Below are 19,556 nucleotides of genomic sequence, written 5' to 3' on the forward strand. Positions count from 1 at the left end.
AGAAATAGAATGTAAATGTTTTGACACAATGACTATGCAAATTACATGAAATTTATGTGAACCAGCTTGATGAAAGTATTTCAAAATGTATATGAAAACACTACACTGTACCCCCTGTTTGCATTAATGTATAGAGCTATCATTTAATAAAAAAAAAAAACCATATGTTTATACTTACACACACACACACACACGCCTTCCTGAGCATTTATACTTTTCTGCACCTTGAATTTTGTACTACATAGATGAAAGTTAGTTTTTCTTTTCTTTAATTTTAAAATTATGGAGAGTATGTTATTTGGATTTCCCACAAGAAAATAAAACAGAAAAATATTATTGAGGAAGAACAAGATGAAGGAGGGTATTAGATACAGAAAGGAAGTGGATATCCCAAGTATAAGAGAAGGGGTATAACTCTTGGTAGGAGATGTCATCTACAGTTGTTCTTAATTTTGAGAACTGTTATTAGATACTTCATGGAACAGAATGCTGAGGACCAACGTCTTAAACTTTTTAAAAAATAATCTGTTCATCCAGAATTGGTATTGTTAGGGACAGACGCCAGGTGCAAGCTATCAGCCTAGAAGCAGGCTAACAATTTAACATCTTTAGCACAGAGTGGAGCAAGCTTGAGGAGGCCAATGAACATCTTAAACATCTAGTATTTAACCCACTATGGCAGGAAGCTTGAGATTAGGGACTTTTCTAGGCTTGACGCACGTGCCAAACCAGGAGTTCTCAACCTAAGGTCACCTTTTGTCCCCCAGAGCCTCTTTAGCATGGTAAAAATCACACCCACCAGCTACAGACAGTTTACTGTTGCCATGACAGCCCCTAGAAGCAACCCTATAAGGCTAGAAATGAGAAGGCCCTAAGCTCCAAAAAAATCCCCACCTCTTTCTAAGAAAAATAAAGAATATTCCTACTACTTTGTTTTTCTGCCTATGAAGACTATTTTGTGATCTGCCTGAGTGCATCTGTGTTTGATCCATCACTAACTTGGTCCCAAACTCCATATTCCAGGCCATTCCTAACAGTATCAAGTCCTTAACATTTTGTAATCAAAGGATCATGTAAACTTGGGTGAAATAACTGGTAGGCCAGAGGATCCTTTTATAATTCTTCTTAATTACATACAATCTATTCATTAACTTCAGTAAACTTCCACAAAAAGTAAACCCAATATGGATGGAATTAAATACTCCCTAGTACACTCTGATGAGGTTTTAGATCAGATTCAATTTGATTCAAAGAAAGAGAAAAGGGGTGGTCCTTCCTCACACACTCAATGCAGTTTTATCTGCTACATCTGAGGCTCTCCTCCAGAACTGCTGAGAGACTTCACTCAGGCAAACACACTGCAGAAAGAGAGTCACCTACAGAAATGAAGCGAGACGATTTGGAGAAAATAGTGCTGACCCAGTTGCAGGATGGGCAATAAAGATGAGTCTGCACTCTCAAAAGTAACCACTGGCTTGGAAAACACCACTAATCTATGCTGAAATCAAGGAGATTAAAAATGCTTACACAAGGGCGCTGCCTGTGCCTCAAGGAGTAGAGCACTGGCCCCATATATGGGAGGTGGTGGGTTCAAACCCGGTCCTGGCCAAAAGCTGCAATAAATAAATAAATAAAAATAAAAAATGTTTACACAATAAACAAAACAAAAAAGTGAAAAAAGCATATGTCTGGATGATGTAAATTCAGTTCTGAAATAAAAAGGACTAAAAAATGGCTCTGAAAATTCATACTATATTCAACTTAAATCATTGATTATTTGGTACTTTGCCCCACAATGGAAGACTGTGGTTTTTATGAGAAAGAAATTACCTCTGGAATCCACGCAATGTTCTGCATTTATATGGGGCTCCTGGGATGGGCCGTTTTTTGAAAGACTCATAAGTTTGCTGAAGAACGGGTTCACAGAATAGATAGTGAGGAGAGAAACAGGTCTTCTAGTGCTACTTCCAGGAAGAGGAGGCCAGGGACATGTTTCTAAAAGTCCATTAAGGAGAGATAATGAAGCCACTCCTGCGGACCTGGAGAGAGGAGTTAGTGATATGGCGGGGCAATCAACCACTTAAAATGATTTAGTGTGACTCTCAAGTTACTGGATATAAAATGGAGTATCAACTTCTGAAAATAACAGACACCTGCTTTTACTTCTCCAATTTTGCTCTAGAAATAGCAGAACCCCAGGAGGCAATGGCAGCCTGACACATACAAAGCTGCATTCTGGGGTGTGTGTACCTCCCATGTCCTGGCTAGCTCTACAAGTTGAACCAGAAAGTAAAATCGCCTCTTCTCAAATTCATGACCTAGACTTGACTACAAACATTTGCACCATATGACTACAAACATTTGCACCAGTCCTTTTGTATAATCCTAGAGACCATTGAAACCTCAGTTATTTTTTTGTGGTCCAAGAATGTATGAAAGATACTAAAACATATTACTCATGTTCCAACATACCCCATCCTTTTTGGGAGTTTGGTGTTTATTCAGAGAAATTAACTAATCCGGTAGGTCTTCCCCTGGGATGTGGCAAAGGGAAATTCAGGCTAGTGACACTTTCATTGACAATACTCTATGAGAGTCACAGACACATCCGCTTCTCCAAAACATTGTGGAATATCAGAAAATGAGAAAAATGTGAAGGAGTTCAGCTCCTGCCTAGCAAATCCTAATCAGGTCTATCAGTATCAGCCTCTACCTTTCAAACACCAAACATGTCAAGATGTATTATGCAGGGTCTGGAAGCAAACAATTACACTCCCTCCTCTCACAAAAAAAGAGGTGCTAGGATCAGATATGAGAAAAGAAAGCAAAGTGAATCTGATCATAAGAACAGCCTTACTTTTTGAGTGTAGGGTCCCAGAATTATACGTTAATGTTATAGCAAGAATTGACAAAAATTGACCTCCATGAAGGGATCCCATTCTGAAAATGTGAAATTATATTCAGATATACTTTATGCCTGAAAAACTTATTATTTAAACACATTTTTTATGGGCCTATTTGTTTCAAATTCAATGTATGATTTTCCAGAGGAACCCTTAGTTTTCCCAGTATTGCTGTTTTTCTAAAGCGTGCGAGTCTTAGGCCCTAAAATAATGTGTATGTAGGTGTATTTAACTTCTCATATATCACCTGGTAGACCAATTATAGGAGACAAACCTTACTTGTTTTTCTGAGCTTAGGCTTATATTTATAAAAATCAGAGGTGACTATAACAATATTTTTTTATTTCCTATAAATAATTTTGAGAAGACACTTGAAACAGGTGTAAACTAAGATGAAAGGTGTACCTGGATGAAAGTGCTTGAATCTCCTGAGCCTCCATGTAAATCTTAAACAAGAAATACCCCCATGAGATCACTAAATCCACAAATGCAAACTGTCTATACATTTGCCAACAAGCCAGATGGCATTCAAATGTTAGAAGTAAAAAGGAAAGAAGAGCTTTTTCAAGACCTATAGAACACCTGCCTGCTTCAATTATTATGTTCTCAAAAGAAGTTTAAGATCTTAGGTATTATATAAATTTTATGAATAAGCTAAACATATACACATATTATCACAATTATTCTACCATTCATTATATTATTTATAATCACATAAATACTAAATAACAAATAAATGTTAGAATTCCCCAGATTCAGAAGCAAATCACTTCTTTCAAGTTAATTTCTTTATAAGGATCAAAGAGAAATCTTGTCACACCCACATTTGCCTGTGTAGCAGTTAACTAAGAATATGACAAAAGTGTTTAATTCATCAATTACTCCGCTAATTTTACAAATTCTGAAGTCACGTACTCATACTTTCTTAAGAATTTTTAGGGGTCTTTATCTTCTTTTCCATAAACCATAATTAGCGACTTGATGAATCGTTTCAATCCATAGGTATATAAGGAGCTTATAAGGTGCCAGAATCCAAATGTTTTAAAATAAGTTATTTATTGAACTAGAGAGTCCTTTCTATGTGTTTTAAATTAGAAAATTTTTATTTTATTTCTTGAAATGTGATGAGTTTTATCTAATTAATGATAAAACAATTAAAAGAACACGTAAGTAATAGATACCACCTTATCCACCTAATTTTATGCATCCATCTTCTAAAACTTACTATGTCCCTAGGTCAACAGAGAAGAATTAGTTTGAGGACTCATTCGGTCTGGGTTGTTTTGTTTTTTTTTTTTTGCATCATTTAAGTTAAAAGGATCTGAGCTAACAACTCATGGTAATTGCACCAGGAGACTGAGATGTCTTCCCATTATTGTATAAATGCTTAGGACAATTTTGCATTTGAGCCATATAATGATCCCAGGCTAAACATGTAGTCATTCTTGATTCCTCATTCTATTCCCACATTTAATCAGTAGCAGATCTTTGTCTGTTTGTTTGTTTGTTTGCCTCCCATCTCTCTCTCAATCCTGCCCTGTCTTGTCCTTTGTCACTGTTTCTGCTGGACTCACGTCCCCCTCACTTTGATTACTGCAATACTTGGTACTTTATCTATTTAACAGACAACTATTAGTCTATCTATTTAATAGATAACTTTATCTAGTTATCTATTTCACTCCCCAAATTTATTTTTCTAAACTACAGATTTAACCATTTGACTCCCTTGTTTACAGGCCTTCAAAGGACTCTCTCTTGTTAATTGCTTACAAAATTAAGTCCATCAATTCAATAAACATCTGTTATATATCTCTTTAGGGTCTGGCTCTATCATACCTAATCAATCCTGTTTTGTTTCCCCTATATTACATTTTTTTTTCGAAATGTCAATGACATTTTTGTCATGTGCCCAGTCACATCTTTCCTCTCTTGTCTTTTCTTTTTCTTAAGTTTTGATACCAAACACATCAAAACTGTGATGGGGTCATCCTTTGAGCCTGAGGTCAAAGTTATGACCTAACCCCAGTAGGTTGCTTTCTGCTTTGCTCTTTCAAAGCTTTACGTGCTTCTTGTGTGTTGTTCTTAAATACTCCTCCATGTTTGCTAAGAGGTTTCATTAATGAGCTACTAAAAGCTCATTCATTTGAGAAATGTATCTAATTTGTTTCTATGTCTTTAGAATATGCTGGGTTAAAAGTAACTAATAAATGTTTATTGAATAAACACTTGAGTTAATTAATTTGAAAATTGCTTTATGTAGAGGGAGCCAGGCATAGATGATGATACATAAGCCTGTGCTATTCTGAACATATATGTACAGTAGATCGCAAAACAAAACCAAAACTATAATAGGTGCCCAGGGGAAATCCTTATATATATATTTTTTTTTCATGTATTCAAATATCCACATACCTACATACCTACATGAACACAGTACAATTGGATAGTGTAGTCTGCACTATTTTCAGAGTAAGTAAAGCAAATATCTTTCTATTTATAAAGAAATGAGAAATAGTAATTTATTCTCTCTCTGCATCTTAAAACATATAGACATATACAAACATGCACACATACACAGAAATGCCTTGATCTTTAGGTTTAAAGTACTTATAAAGTACTCTCATTATCTTTAAAAATCTCCTTATCAGATTTATAGCTTTAGACCAAAAATACTTAGAAGAAGTTTAAAAAAATTGTTGTGGGTAAAAATAAATTAAAATCATACTTTTAAAATTGGAAGACAAGAAGAATTTTCAGCTATATAAATTGGTCTACAAATGGTATGGGCAACGTACTAAAATATGCTGCAAATGTACCGGTGCCTTGACCTGTGGAGATGCAGCAATTCCACTGACAATAAGAAGCATGAACAATTTTTTACTTTCTTTACTGTCCAATATCTTTGATGAAAAAGTACTATCAACCTAGACTCCAGGATGTGGCATTAAAGTTTAATTCTATGCAATCGGGTGGGTAGGGATCAAATTCCGACCCTGGCTTTTACTGTGGAAGAGTTGAAAGTTTTTAAAAATACTTTTATGCCATTGAGGCAAACCAAAAACTTTATAGGAGCTGAAAGGAAGGGTTGCTGTATTATTTTTTGTGTCTATTAACGTATCTGCTTATCTACATAAAAAAGTGTAATTGGTTAGTTTAGTCTGCATTTTTTAACAGCAAGTTTCTTTTTTAATTTTAAAGTTTAACCTTTTCCCCTTATTTAATTCTTTGTATTCTTGGCCCCTTTTTTTGTTGTATTAACACAATTATATAACTAGATATTTCTATTTGACCCATTAATAACAGAAAGAAGTAGAATACCATAGAATTCTCTATAATAAAGTTATCTTTTTTACTTAACTAATAAAAATAATGTCCATAGAACTTTTTTCTTTTCTATGTGAACATAATTTATCAATAAAATGTAGCTAAAATTTGAAAATCTAGCTACAAGCATGGGTTACATTTTTGAAAACAATAAACAAAACAATGTGAACTTTGAACATTTAATTTTAATAACTGCACATTATTAATCTTATGTGATAAAAACACATTAAACTCTTCAAAATCACTATTTCTTTTTCTGCATCTGAATATCATATCTTCCTAAAATAATGGGACTATTATGATTTTTTAGAAAAACAAATCCATTTCAATTGTTGTACCTTTAGAACTATAGTCAAAAGGGCATCCCCCCAAATCATTAGAATATAAAAAACAAAATCACGATTTTTAGCTCCAGGCTGTAGTTGAAGGGATTGAATAATGGCACGTTTGCGCTCTGCAAATTCCTGTACAGCTATTTTTCATATAGGCCAAGCATTAAGCACCAAAAGTAATTGAACAAAAATATATTCTTTTGAAGAAAAAAAGGGATATGTTATGTTATTCTCCTTGCTGATAAACATAGATTAAAAACCACATCATTCTAAGAGAGCTGCTAAATTATATGCACTGAAAAAAATGCACTTTGGCAATTAATATAGATCCATTCCTAAAGTTATTTACTTATATGTTAACATACACTTTGTATGTATCAATTTTTAAAAATAAAGAATTGCGGAAATTGCTACATATTCTGGGTTACAATTGACTCTATACATTTCCTTTTGTTGGTAACTGAACATTGTACAGCATTTAGCCATAATGGGTTCTTTCAATTCCTTGTTTACATATTATGTTACATATTATGTTACATATTACGTTAAAAATCTGTTTAAACAAATACAAAGGCTAATACGCATGTCAGAACTATATCAAAGATTGACAAGAGCACAAAGAATAGACATCAGAACATAACATTTTTATTGCATTTTATAATTACCTACAAACGGACTGGGAAGCAGGGCTGCCTGCTGTGGAAGGGGTATAAAGAAATGTAACTTCTCCGTCTTAAATGGTTGCTGAACAGACGTCCTCCATATATATCTTTTACATCTATCTCATGAACTCCTAGTTTCAGTTTGATTATGTTGCATTATACCTTGCTACTTAATAAAAAAAAACAAAAAACTAAGGTTCAAACTCGTTAGAAGAGCTTTGAGTGAAATTCCCCTATTTCTATTAACCTTGCTCTTTTCTTAGGTAACCTTCTCATTCAGACAGAGCAGCCTTTCCAAAATGCTAACAATGTGCCTAAATAATAAAATAAGAAGAGAAACTTGATTTTATCTTCATTTATAAAATTATTTTGTTCCTTCTTCATTTTCTAATCATTTGTATATCACTTAAACTATTAATTCAAGGTTGAAATACACAAATAAGTTATTTTTCAACATCACCCCTTCTCTACTTATTCTCCATTAATAAACAAATACATAAAGACTAAGGCTACTAAAAGTACTATTAATCTAAGTTCAGTTAGGTGCCAGTTTGCTGTATGTAGAAAGATTTTCTCTCTCTCTACCTGTCCGCCTACTGCCTCTCTCATTGTGAGACTAGACTGATTCACCAAAGTGTTGGCTAAATGATCTGGATGTGTCTGGTTGACTTCAGAAGCCTTGTAGTTATTTATTAAAGTCATCAGATTTTCATTCTGACAGCCATTTGACATTCACCAATTAAAATATTTTAAATTCTTCCTCTAGAAAATTGAATCTACTTTGAGTTGGTTCAGTATTTACTTGTTTAGTATTACTAAAGATGAACATTTATGTGGAGTAGTAGAGTGTGTTATAGTAATTAATTTAGAAGACAGTAGAACACAGCAGAACTGGCCATCAATATTTACTTATTTTCATGCTTTATTAAAATTAAAAGAAGTATGGAATATAACAATTCCAATTCACTTTTATTCTTACCAACATTTATATGGTAAACCATTTTTTAGTATTTCTCTCATCTTGAGGCAGAAAACCACCAAACTCATTAACTATCTGGCAATTATGGCCAAGAGATCATCATAAATCTAGAATTATTATTGTTAAAAATGTCTTTAATACAGTTAAATTGTAATTTTTCTCTCTTTCTCCCTTTGGTTTATAGAAATACAAAATCTTACATTACTAATGTTCTGATCATATATGCTCTTTTTTGGCTTCTTTGAATCTGATAATATATCAAATCCACATATACATGATAAAGAGACTTTAGCCCATATAATGTTATTTCTACTTCATCTTAAGGAAAGTGATTTGAATATATTTGTATATTTATCTTTTCTACAGAATATTGCCAAAGATATTTTCACTACATATTTATGATTTGAGATACAAACTAATTTGAAATGATATACTACACAAAAATTATATATATTATCTTCTGATAAAATCCATATAATTATAAGAATTTATAGAAAGAAATATAAATAAGACAATGATTTCTCAATTTTGAAATTCCAACTGCAAAGATATTGTTTTATGGGATGTGGCTTTCCCAGAAAGATTTGCTAAATTAAGTTGTATAATAATGATATTAACCATGAAATTAACTTTTATCTAACTTTTTTATTTTATTTTTTTTAGAGACAGAGTCTCACTTTATTGCCCTCAGTGATGTAATGTCACAGCTCATAGCAACTTCCAACTTCTGGGCTTAGGCAATTCTCTTGCCTCAGATTCCTGAGTAGCTGGGACTACAGGCACCTGCCACAACGTCTGGCTCTTACGTATATCCCCAGTAGAATAAAGGTAGGTATATTTAGAATTTAACTAATTGCTGTTGATCAAAATCTATGTGTATTTTAGAGAATCAAATACATTACATTAAATAAACAGGTTTTCTCTGTTAACCCATTCAAATTTTCAATTTGACACATTACTTTGGATTTGGCATCAATTACAACAATTACTTTGTGTATTTGACATTGCTTTTATCTCTAAAATAATGTAGGTTTTCATTATTCGTAAAATTCATAAAATAATGAATTTGATTATGAGTTGTTGCCAGGTATTTGGAAAGGCAAACTACAATAAAATTCTCACCATGGATCATATATTTCTATTCATTTCCCTATAGAGTGAAAAGCACGAAGAAAAATACGTAGTAAGTAATGGTAAGAATTATAAGTTAGAAGATCATCAGAAGTTTTTCATTATTATAAAATTAAAGTGAAACAAATAAGAAAATATATGAAGTATGCTTCAGTATACACTGGCACGCAGGTGTCTTTCTGATGGAAGGACTGCTTTGTCTATGGGTGGATACCCAGTGGTGGGATCACTGGATTGAATGGGAAGTCTACATTTTTTTTTTTAGTAACCTCCATACTGTTTTCCACGGACGGTGTACTAATTTTTAGTCCCACCAATCTTCTCTAGATCCACACCGGTATATATTGGTTTTGGACTGATAATAATAACCATTCTGAGAGGGGTAAGGTGGTATCTCATTGTGGTTTTAATCTGCATTTGCCTGATGATTAGTGATGTTAAGCATTTCTTCAAAAGTTTGTTGGCCATTTGCCTCTCTTCTTTTGAAAATCCTCTGTTCATATCTCTTGCTCACTTTTTAATGGGGCTGACCTTTTTTCCTTGATGATTTGAGTTCTTCGTAGATTCTAGAGATTAGCCCTTTATCAGATGTATAGTTAGATAATTTTCTCCCATTCTGTAGGTTGTCTTATTTATTCTGTTGATTATTTTCTTGCTATGCAGAAGCTTTTTGGCTTAATCAAGTACCATTTATTTATTTTTCTTGTTGCCTGTTTGGCTTGAGGGTCTTACTTACAAATTATTTTTCTAGACTAATGTATACATGAGTTTTTTTTTCTGTATTTTCTTCTAGAATTTTATGGTCTAATGCCTTACATTTAACTCTTTTATCCATCTCAAATTGTTTACTGTTTATGGAAAGAGGTAGGAATACTCTATCATTTTCTGCATGAACTCACATTTTAAATTTTAGCCTCCTAATTTTCTAAGTAATGTGCTAAAATAGTAAAGTTGATGTTCACATAGTAGACCTTAAGGAAAGTATTACTTATTGTCTTATCCCTTGCAATACTTTATAAGGTAAAAGAGTGAAATTTGTTTTTCTTAAGAGAGAAAAAATAGTAAATTTACAGTATTACATGGTCTACTTTATATTTTTGAAAATATAATCTCTATGCAGAGAGAAATCACGTAACTGTGGCTGTTAAAATACCAACATCTTTTTCCCAGTTGTAAAACCAATTAACTTCCAGAAAAGGTGATTGATGATTGTTGAAAATTGGTTATTATAGAATCAATACCTTTACCTTGTACCCATTATAAGTTACCTAACTTCTCTGAGCCTTATTCTTGATTTTTCTATAAAGTATGTAAGGAAAACATATCTAACCTTCCTCAAGTATGACACCAGGAAGGCTCACTTATCTTAAATGTTTCAATTAATACTATGTTGTGGTCATTGAGATCTTATATTAAAAATAATTTTTTAACTGATTTTCTTAAAATCTTTTTAAAAGGAAATATAAAACCATCAAGAATCAAACGCTAAGCTTACTAATCTTTTAACAAATATATTAATAGTGTGAACTAATTGTGCTCAATCCAGGGAATAAAGCGTAATGATGTTTAGGTAAATGAGAAGAGCAAAAATATGAAATACTTCAATAATATGGAGGAAGTGGTCAAAGAGAATTATGTCTGAAAAAAAGTAGTTTCAGCCTAAATGGAAATTTACAGTGAAAGGTGGGAATACTACGGGGTTAGAAAGGGATTCTGCAAAATAAAGGCAAAGAGCATACAATGTTTTTACTTGTGTCTCTAGTACGTGAGTCTAATTTGGTTTTTGGTATAATTTGAACATAGTTTTTATGGTTTAATAAAACTTGCATGCATTAAAATGCTATTACACTGTTACACATGGTTAATAATACTTAGGAACTTCTGAAAGCAGCAGAAGTACAAGCATCTGACTATGTATGTTTCTTCTCTTCGTACCATGTATATTACCATATACACACACATGCATGTATATGTATTTCTTATATATTTTAAACCAGAATTATTATAATAAATATGAATGAACACCGTACTGCATTCTTATGTTGACTTGACCACCATTGTGATTTCTGTTTAGGTGATTGACAGAGTAGGAACCTCCGTAGGCCTTTGCTTCTTCATCTTATGGAATAACTAAGTCACTAGAAATAATTTCTATAACTCTCTTCAGCCCTCAAAGCAAGTAAGTCATACACTTGAGTTTACCCAGTAGAAATGAAACTATCAGGTATTGTATTTTCTGAACCAAAATGATAACTTTAATTATTTTAAATAACGAATATAGTCTATAAATGACAGAAACTTTGAAAATCTCATCACTTATCATTTTTTCTCTATTTTAAATGGGCATCTTAATAAATTGATCTTTCTTCATATATAAATTTAATCACTTAAGAGTTTGATTTGCCCCAAACATATTACTAAAAATAAGTTTAGGTGTTCAAATTCCCTTTCATCTCTCCAGAAATCATCTTAGGTATAGATAGAACATTATATTGTATGTTACCCTACACCTAACAGCTAAGTAACTGTTTTGCTAGTGCTGACTTATTTTACTTGAAATAATTCACTTATTTATTTTATTTCTATGTGCAAACCAATATTGACTGTGGATGTTTCCACAGTAATAGAGAAACTAGCTGTATGTCAATGGCTTATTCATTGTCACATCAAGAATCATACTCAAAACAGTCATAAATGACTAACTCACTTCCTTTCTTCCTTCTTTCCATCCCTTCTTCCTCCCTGCCTCCCTTCGCCCTTTGTCATTTCTTTGTTTCCTCCCTTGAAAAAACACACTTAAATCTTCCAAAATGTAGCCATTTTTTTCAGAAATATTAAATCTTTGCTATTCTCATTATGTAGCATTGTTGTGGTTATACAATGGTCTAAAATACAAAATGATTCCATGAGAAAAATTAGCAATGGAAAAACTATAAATCTGATATACTTCTTTTTTTTTTTTTTTTTTTGAGACAGAGCCTCAAGCTGTCCCCCTGGGCAGAGTGCCGTGGCATTACAGCTCACAGCAACCTCCAACTCCTGGGCTCAAGCGAGTCTCCTGCCTCTGCCTCCCAAGTAGCTGGGACCACAGGCGCCCGCCACAACGCCCGGCTATTTTTTGGTTGCAGCCGTCATTGTTGTTTGGCGGGTCCGGGCTGGGGATTCGAACCCGCCACCTTAGGTGTACGTGGCTGGCGCCTTAGCCGGTTGAGCTATAGGCGTCGAGCCCTGATATATTTCTAAATTAGAAAAACCCCATATTCAAAATTGAGACAGTGGATAGAAGATAATTAAATGGACTCACTTTTGCTTAGCAATTTCACTCTAGACCAAAGCACCCATAACACATGTAAAAACAGGTTTTCTCAAGTGTGTCTCTGCATTAATGAGTGCTTCCACCCAGGTAACTCCAGGAGTCAGGCTTTAACCATCTTTTAGACTCAGAAGTAATTCAATAAAGAAGAGTCTGGCCAAAACAGTTGGGATATAAAATCAGTCCTTCTGAGACATCTGGGTAATAGCCATGAAGTTCAATAAAATAGGCATAAAAAATGGTAGTAACTGAAACTGTGAATCCACTTAATTCTGTAAGAAAAGGAAGCTGAACCCTGTAAAAGGAATTAAAACAAAATTGAGCTGTTGAAATAAATAACTTAGTAAACAGATGATTATAATATGGTTTCATAAGTGGGCATTATGTTATAGTGAAGGAACACAATTAAAGCTCATATATGTTAAAATGTAAAAGATTATAAATAGTATAAAAAATTAAGAAAACTGGATAAAAGTTGAGGATTAAATAGAGAATTGAGAAAAAATAACATAAAAGACATAAAACTAAAAAGTATGAACGGTATGAGGGACAAAGTTTATAAGTGAGATCACTATAGACAAGCAATATTCCTACCCAAAGTAGATGGCAGAATGAGTGGATGAAAACCAACAGGCAAAAGAAAGTAATTATAATAAAAGCTTTCAAGATTTCAAAAATTCAATGAAAGCAGAGAAACATCTAACTTAAGTTAAACATGTAAAACTTTAAAAATACACAGAAATTAAATAGTAAGTTATCTTCATGTCAGTCATTGGAATAAGTATATTGTGGATGTTAAAGAAATTAAAAGTCATGTCAGTTTCCATGAAAGAAGTAAATCAAATGAATTTGTAACACCTACCCATCATAAAATAAGCCATACTCTGGTTATTTTTGCATGACAAAGATGAAAGCAAAATAACAGCATCTCCTACACAATAATCCTCAAAGATAAAATCTAAGAAATTTGTACTTCACAAAGTGAAAATTAATATGTGGCTCTAACAGCACAAGAACGTATTTTACATTAGCAGTTTCAAATTTGCAAGCAATTCTAAAGAGAAGTATAGACTTTACCTTTTTGTTTATTTAAGTCAATTCAGCATATTTTAATTAGAAGATCAATGGATCCCCCAAATCATTAGGAAACCAAGCCTATGTGTGTAGGCTATTATGCAGATCATTGAGGACTAAAGCATTTTAACACAGCAATTTTTATAAAAAATAAAACTTCAGAATAAATATCCCTAAGGGACAAGCTTACACATTTAAATATCATTTTCCAAAAGTCAAGCAAACCTTAGCAAGCTCATTAACAAATAAACCAGCAATGGGAATAGAGACATTAACTTCTTTGGCATAAACTTTATAGCAAAATGAACATGAAGAAGACGATAGGAAAATAATTTATCCATATTTCCCTGCATAGAATCCTGATTTATGGCATCGTGTCCATTAGGAATAATTTTGTTGACTTAATTCAGAAATTTACTAGGTTATAGCCCTGAGGGTCCTTGTCGTGGTCCTTGCTATAGTTTTATTTTACATGATGTTTAGAATTAAAAGACACAAGAGAGGCAATAGGGTTTTAAGTACACACATGCACAGACAAATGAGTTCACACACGTGTATAGCTCAAAAGAAAATGCATATTAGGCAGTGTGTAATAAATAATGAATTGTCATAACGATAAACACTGCCTGCATATGCTAAATGAAAATTTAATGGTCTCCATTTTATGTAACATTGACGTCTGTATGACCTTCACTGGAGATAAACACCAAATAAAATGATACAGCAGGGATCAAAATAAATAAATGGGCAAAACATACCCTAGGTATTGAACAAAGAAAATACAGTGGTCACAGTATTTAATAGAAGGCAGGATATCTTAGGGAAAAACATGGTTAATAAAATATGGAAATAATCAATATATTTTGCTAGTAAATGATTAGGCATCAAAATATTCCTGGTAAACTTGTCAGTAATTTAAGATATTATTACAGGAACAAGTTGCTCCATTTTTGATTTACCATCAGCCTATCATACACAAAACTGAAATGTTGAAAAAATAGTAAGTATGTGTGAATTTTCTTTAAATACCTGGATTCACTTCACAATTTATAAACGGAACAGATGTTGGTTATATTCTCAAATGAACAATGAGTTACATATGTTATATAATCATAAAGAACAAAAGAAATTAAAATTCATCTCCAAAGAAGATAAAAACTATACCTTAACTCATCCAAAAATATAGTTATAGTTTAATTATTTTATTACTCAAATACAACTTACTGTAAGTTGTTAAGGTCCTATAAGCTAGGCATAGTAACAACACACATGAGTCTCTGGTTAGGCATGAGACTGTAAACAGCAAATATTTATACATCATTAATTTGGTGTAATATTAAAAAAAATCCCACTTCTAGGAAAGAGAGGAGATATGAAATAATTATAAAATAAAGGGTTATTAAACTGGGAAATCTAAATAGAATACTAATATGAATACATGTTACTTGGAAAATATTAGCAATGCTTTATGTAACTTGTTGCTAAGTTATAATTATATATTTTTAAACTTGCTTTCTAAGTTATAATTATATATTTTTTACTATCTATATGAAGAGTACATTATGATTAAAATGTTTGTATGCTTCCTAAATACTATATACTTAATTATTTGTGGAGAAGTAACTACTAACCTGCAGTCAAAAGTGTTTCCAGGCCGACTGATGCAAATTCCGCCATTAAGACAAAGAACCGAATTCAGTTCAGGCTCAGCACAGCTGCCAATGAGTTTTTCACAATATGCACCAGTGTATCCATGTGGGCAAATGCAAGCAAATCCATGTGCAGACTTCTGACAGGAGCCTTCATTCATACAAAGAGTTGATGTGCAGTCCTAAATTAAGAAATAAAGAATTCTGTTTATTAGCAGTAAGACTATTTTATTAAAGTTATATTTTTATTTAAACATCCTTTAAGAAATCATATGCAAGCTTGGCTGATATTTTATTCTTGTAGTCACCAAAATATATGTTTATAGTAATAAACAATTTTACTTATTATTACAAGGAATACTCTGTAAAATGTTCCATTGCTGATTCTCCAGAGAAAAAAATGAAACAAAAATTATTAAGCTCTATTAAAAGATGTACAATGTTGGAGAACTGTCTCTCCTGCTTCCCCCCAATAATAGTGCTAAAGCAAATTTTTTCTATAGATAATAGCAGGAATTCACTGACGCATGTTATCTTCCACACAGGCCTATTTTCCCAGGATAGTCCCTGTTTAACTCTGCTTTCCTGGGAGAATGATGAATAGTAACTCAATTAACTTTCTAAGGAATACTGGGTTTGATCACATACTTAGAACAGACATTTCACAACTGATTTGTGTACCTCTAAAGAACCTGAAACATCTGTAATATCTGAAATGTGAATCTAATCATCGTCTTTCAAAATCCCACTTTTCCCCATGCAACTGTCCAAATTTATATCCAGCATTTCTGTTACCTATACTCACAGAAGCACCAGGGTCTTGCGGAGTGAGAGAAATATGCATAGTAACTGTTAGTTTTTAAGCTTAAAAATATTTTAAAATTTCTCTTACTTTTACTCACTCATTCAACAGATTGAATTGTATTTATTGTAATAACATTTTTGTGTAAAACGGCAATAATGTCCCTTCCCTTGCATGGGCTGCTATCCCAGATAAATAAAATGAATATAAAGCACTGGAACTTAGGCCTGGAACACAGTTGCTGATTACTAAGTGTCACCTTTCTTTCCTTTCCTTTCTGAGAACCAGGGACTCTGTCCGTCTCTATTTCAGTCGTATGACATTTACCTTGAATGAAAAATGTGTTTCTCTGTATATTTAGCTTCTGCCATATGTTTCCTACGTTTACGTTTTAAGTTTTTTAGCCATGCTTGTGTTCCAGAAATTCCATGTCACAGTACCACAAACATGATATTACTTTTCAATGCAATGTTAATTTAAAAGATTTATGCCCATAATTCTAGAAATAACATATGGAAACTTATGACATCATTAATAAAATTGTCTTTTTCAATGTGCTGTCTACATACAATTTCCACATACAATGCACGGTCTACATCCAATACATTGGCGTCATCAGCATTCTGGGGTCTTAAGTTATCACATTCTTAAGGATAATTACATATGCAAACACAAAATACTTTTTAGCATTTCACCCTGACATTTAATAACTTTTTAGAATTATCACTAATTGACACCTATGCTCACAAATATTGAGTGACTCTTAGAAAGTGTTAACAAGAAAAACTCATACTAACGAGATGAATATGACAGCCATTTCATTCTTATCATGTATCCATTAAAAAAATTAAAAGTTCATCAAATTATCAGAGGGTTTAATTAGTGTCATTTTCAGCAAGAAATGGATTGTGCCCTTGAGTATAAAATTCAAGTCCTGTCTGGAACGCAGATGGTGGTCTTTCACACTCACCCACGTGGTAGAGCTAAATGGAAGTTTTTATAAGTAAATGCCATTCTGATAGATATTTGTGCTACCTTTGCTGAAAATGTGAACTCCTTAAGGAGAACCAAGGGCATGTGGTAGACTTCCTGTAGGTGATGCAGTTCTTTTTACAGAATATAAATGCAGAATTCCACAGGGAGCAGCGTGGAAACAACATGTTTCCCTCTTAGCTGGGTTGCTGGGTGTATATAGAATGATGTATTAGAAAGCATTACATAAACTAATTGAATTATATCTCCCATGGGAAGAAAGGGATAGTTTTTAGACTGCCAAGAGCTCTGTCTCTAGGGTTTACAAGAATCTTTTACTAAATTAATTAGAAAGCTTAATGGGAAATACAAAAGCAATTTCTTTTTGGAGAAAATCAAATTGTCATTTAAAGTTCTTGATCTTTCCTGGTTCAAAAATTCAGGCATATGCTTTTCCTTTTGTTCCCCATCATTTATATTACTTTGCTATACTCTATTTAACAAAGTGCTTCCCAAGAAGAATTCACTAATGTCATTTCAGAATATCAAAGAAATAAAAGGCTGGGTTATTTAAAGAAAGAGAAGGAAGGTGGGAGAAATGCTGCAAACTAAACCCCCGTGCAGGGCTGATTCAACTTGAAATTATCTGATTCCCAATTTAATCAAACATGAAATTTGGAGGTAGGTAAAATGGATGTTCACTTTGTTATTTCAAAAATCAAACAAGATTATGAAATATCAAATTGATATTCTTACAGTAATCATAATTATTTTTCTTTATTCAAAGTGTGTCTGGCAGAATGTCTGTAAAAGAAAACCCGTGAACATACAGAATACAAAAAACAAAACCTTGTCCCCAAACCTGCCTGTACTGTACAAACAAATCAAATACTAGCAAGAAACGTACATCAGGGCTAAAACTAAAAATACCACCAAATTCACAAAATAAACTCTAGGATTCTTTGAAAGGCAACGGAGAAGTTCAAGTACATTAACATTACACATTGTATCTAAACATTACATGTACCCTGTAAACATAGACAAATATTATGTACATATAATTTTAAATTTACAAATTTTAAAAAATCAAAAAGAAAATGAATATAATAAATGTTCTTATTTCCTCAGGTAAACAAAAGAGTATTGGAGAAGAAACCCATGATGGTTAATTTTATGTTTCAACCTGACTGATCATAATGTGCTCAGATTAAACATTATTTCTTGATATTTCTGTAAGGACGCTTCTGGACAAGTAAGCATTTGACTCAGTGGACTTAATGAAGCAGATTGCCTTCCCGATGTGGCTGAGCTTCATCCAACTCATCAAGGGTCTAAATAGAACAAAAGGCAGAGGCAGGAAGAGTTCACCATTTTTTTCTGCCTCGCTGTTTGGGCTGGACAGCTCATCTCTTCTCTGGCCTCAGACTAGGACTAACACCATCTGCTCTCAGCACTTTGGACTTGAACTGAACTACACCACTGGTTGTGTTTCTCTGGGGAATCCTTACAAATACACTAAAGATATTCTAGAAAGTGTCTATTCAAAATCGGAGTAGTTTAGTGTATTAACTGGGCAAGATGAAGAGCTAGGCATGAGCAAATAACTCAAAAGACTGAGAAAACTTTGATTAAGTGTGTTATGAAGGATTCTGTTACCATAAGCGGCGTGAGGCTGGTATGGTGGTTAGCAGAGGCTGATGAAGGTCATGCAGCTCATCTTGCCCCACCAGCTTTGCTCTTGAGGGCCACTTTCACATGTACAGTGGTACAGATAGTTGCCTAGTTTAAGGATTCAACATGTATGGACGAAGGCATATAGTGGAATAGACAAAGAATACATACTTGGGACATTAATAATAGGGACATTCATGTAAACAAATAATACATATACCAAAATGTAATATTCACATTTTGACTGGACACATATGATGGAAAGACTCCTAATAAGCCTGCAGTATGACAGGGAAGGGTAGGCTGTGAAGCTGAAGAGAAACACAGACACACATATAATACACACACACATATAACACACATACACACACACACACACTAATGAGCAAGAGAGAATCTTAAAAGTAATGGTGATTATTTTCTGCTATGAAATAGTGCATTATTAGCTCAAACTTCCACACCTAAGAAACACAAAGAATTTTTAGCAGCCAGACTTAAAATATCATAAATAGCCTAGAAAAGGGTCCTGATTAATTAAATAAATATAGTAACTTCCTACCATAGAATAGTAATAAGATAGAATGATATATGTTAATGTAGAATAATCCGCAATGACAGCTTAAGTGAAAAAGTGAGTTATTCTTGTGTGTGTAACAAATGTTTCCGTGCGTGAGATATTGTTCATTTTAAAGATGGATTTCCTATAAAAGGAGATAGATATTCTCCACAATAATTTGTGGACAA

General features: G+C 33.0%; 1 protein-coding gene across 1 annotated transcript in view; it reads right to left on the reverse strand.

Moving 5' to 3' along the window:
- Positions 1-19,556, reverse strand: part of EYS (eyes shut homolog (Drosophila)) — a 1,547,934-nt gene that overhangs the window by 909,608 nt on the left and 618,770 nt on the right. The window contains exon 21 of the mRNA XM_012805052.1: positions 15,350-15,549. Coding sequence (XP_012660506.1) covers positions 15,350-15,549 — 200 coding nt within the window. The remainder of the gene's footprint in view (positions 1-15,349; positions 15,550-19,556) is intronic.

This window comes from Otolemur garnettii, unplaced genomic scaffold, assembly GCF_000181295.1.
Source record: "Otolemur garnettii isolate 467f Iridium unplaced genomic scaffold, OtoGar3 scaffold00035, whole genome shotgun sequence".
In the NCBI taxonomy this organism is placed as follows: Eukaryota; Metazoa; Chordata; class Mammalia; order Primates; family Galagidae; genus Otolemur; species Otolemur garnettii.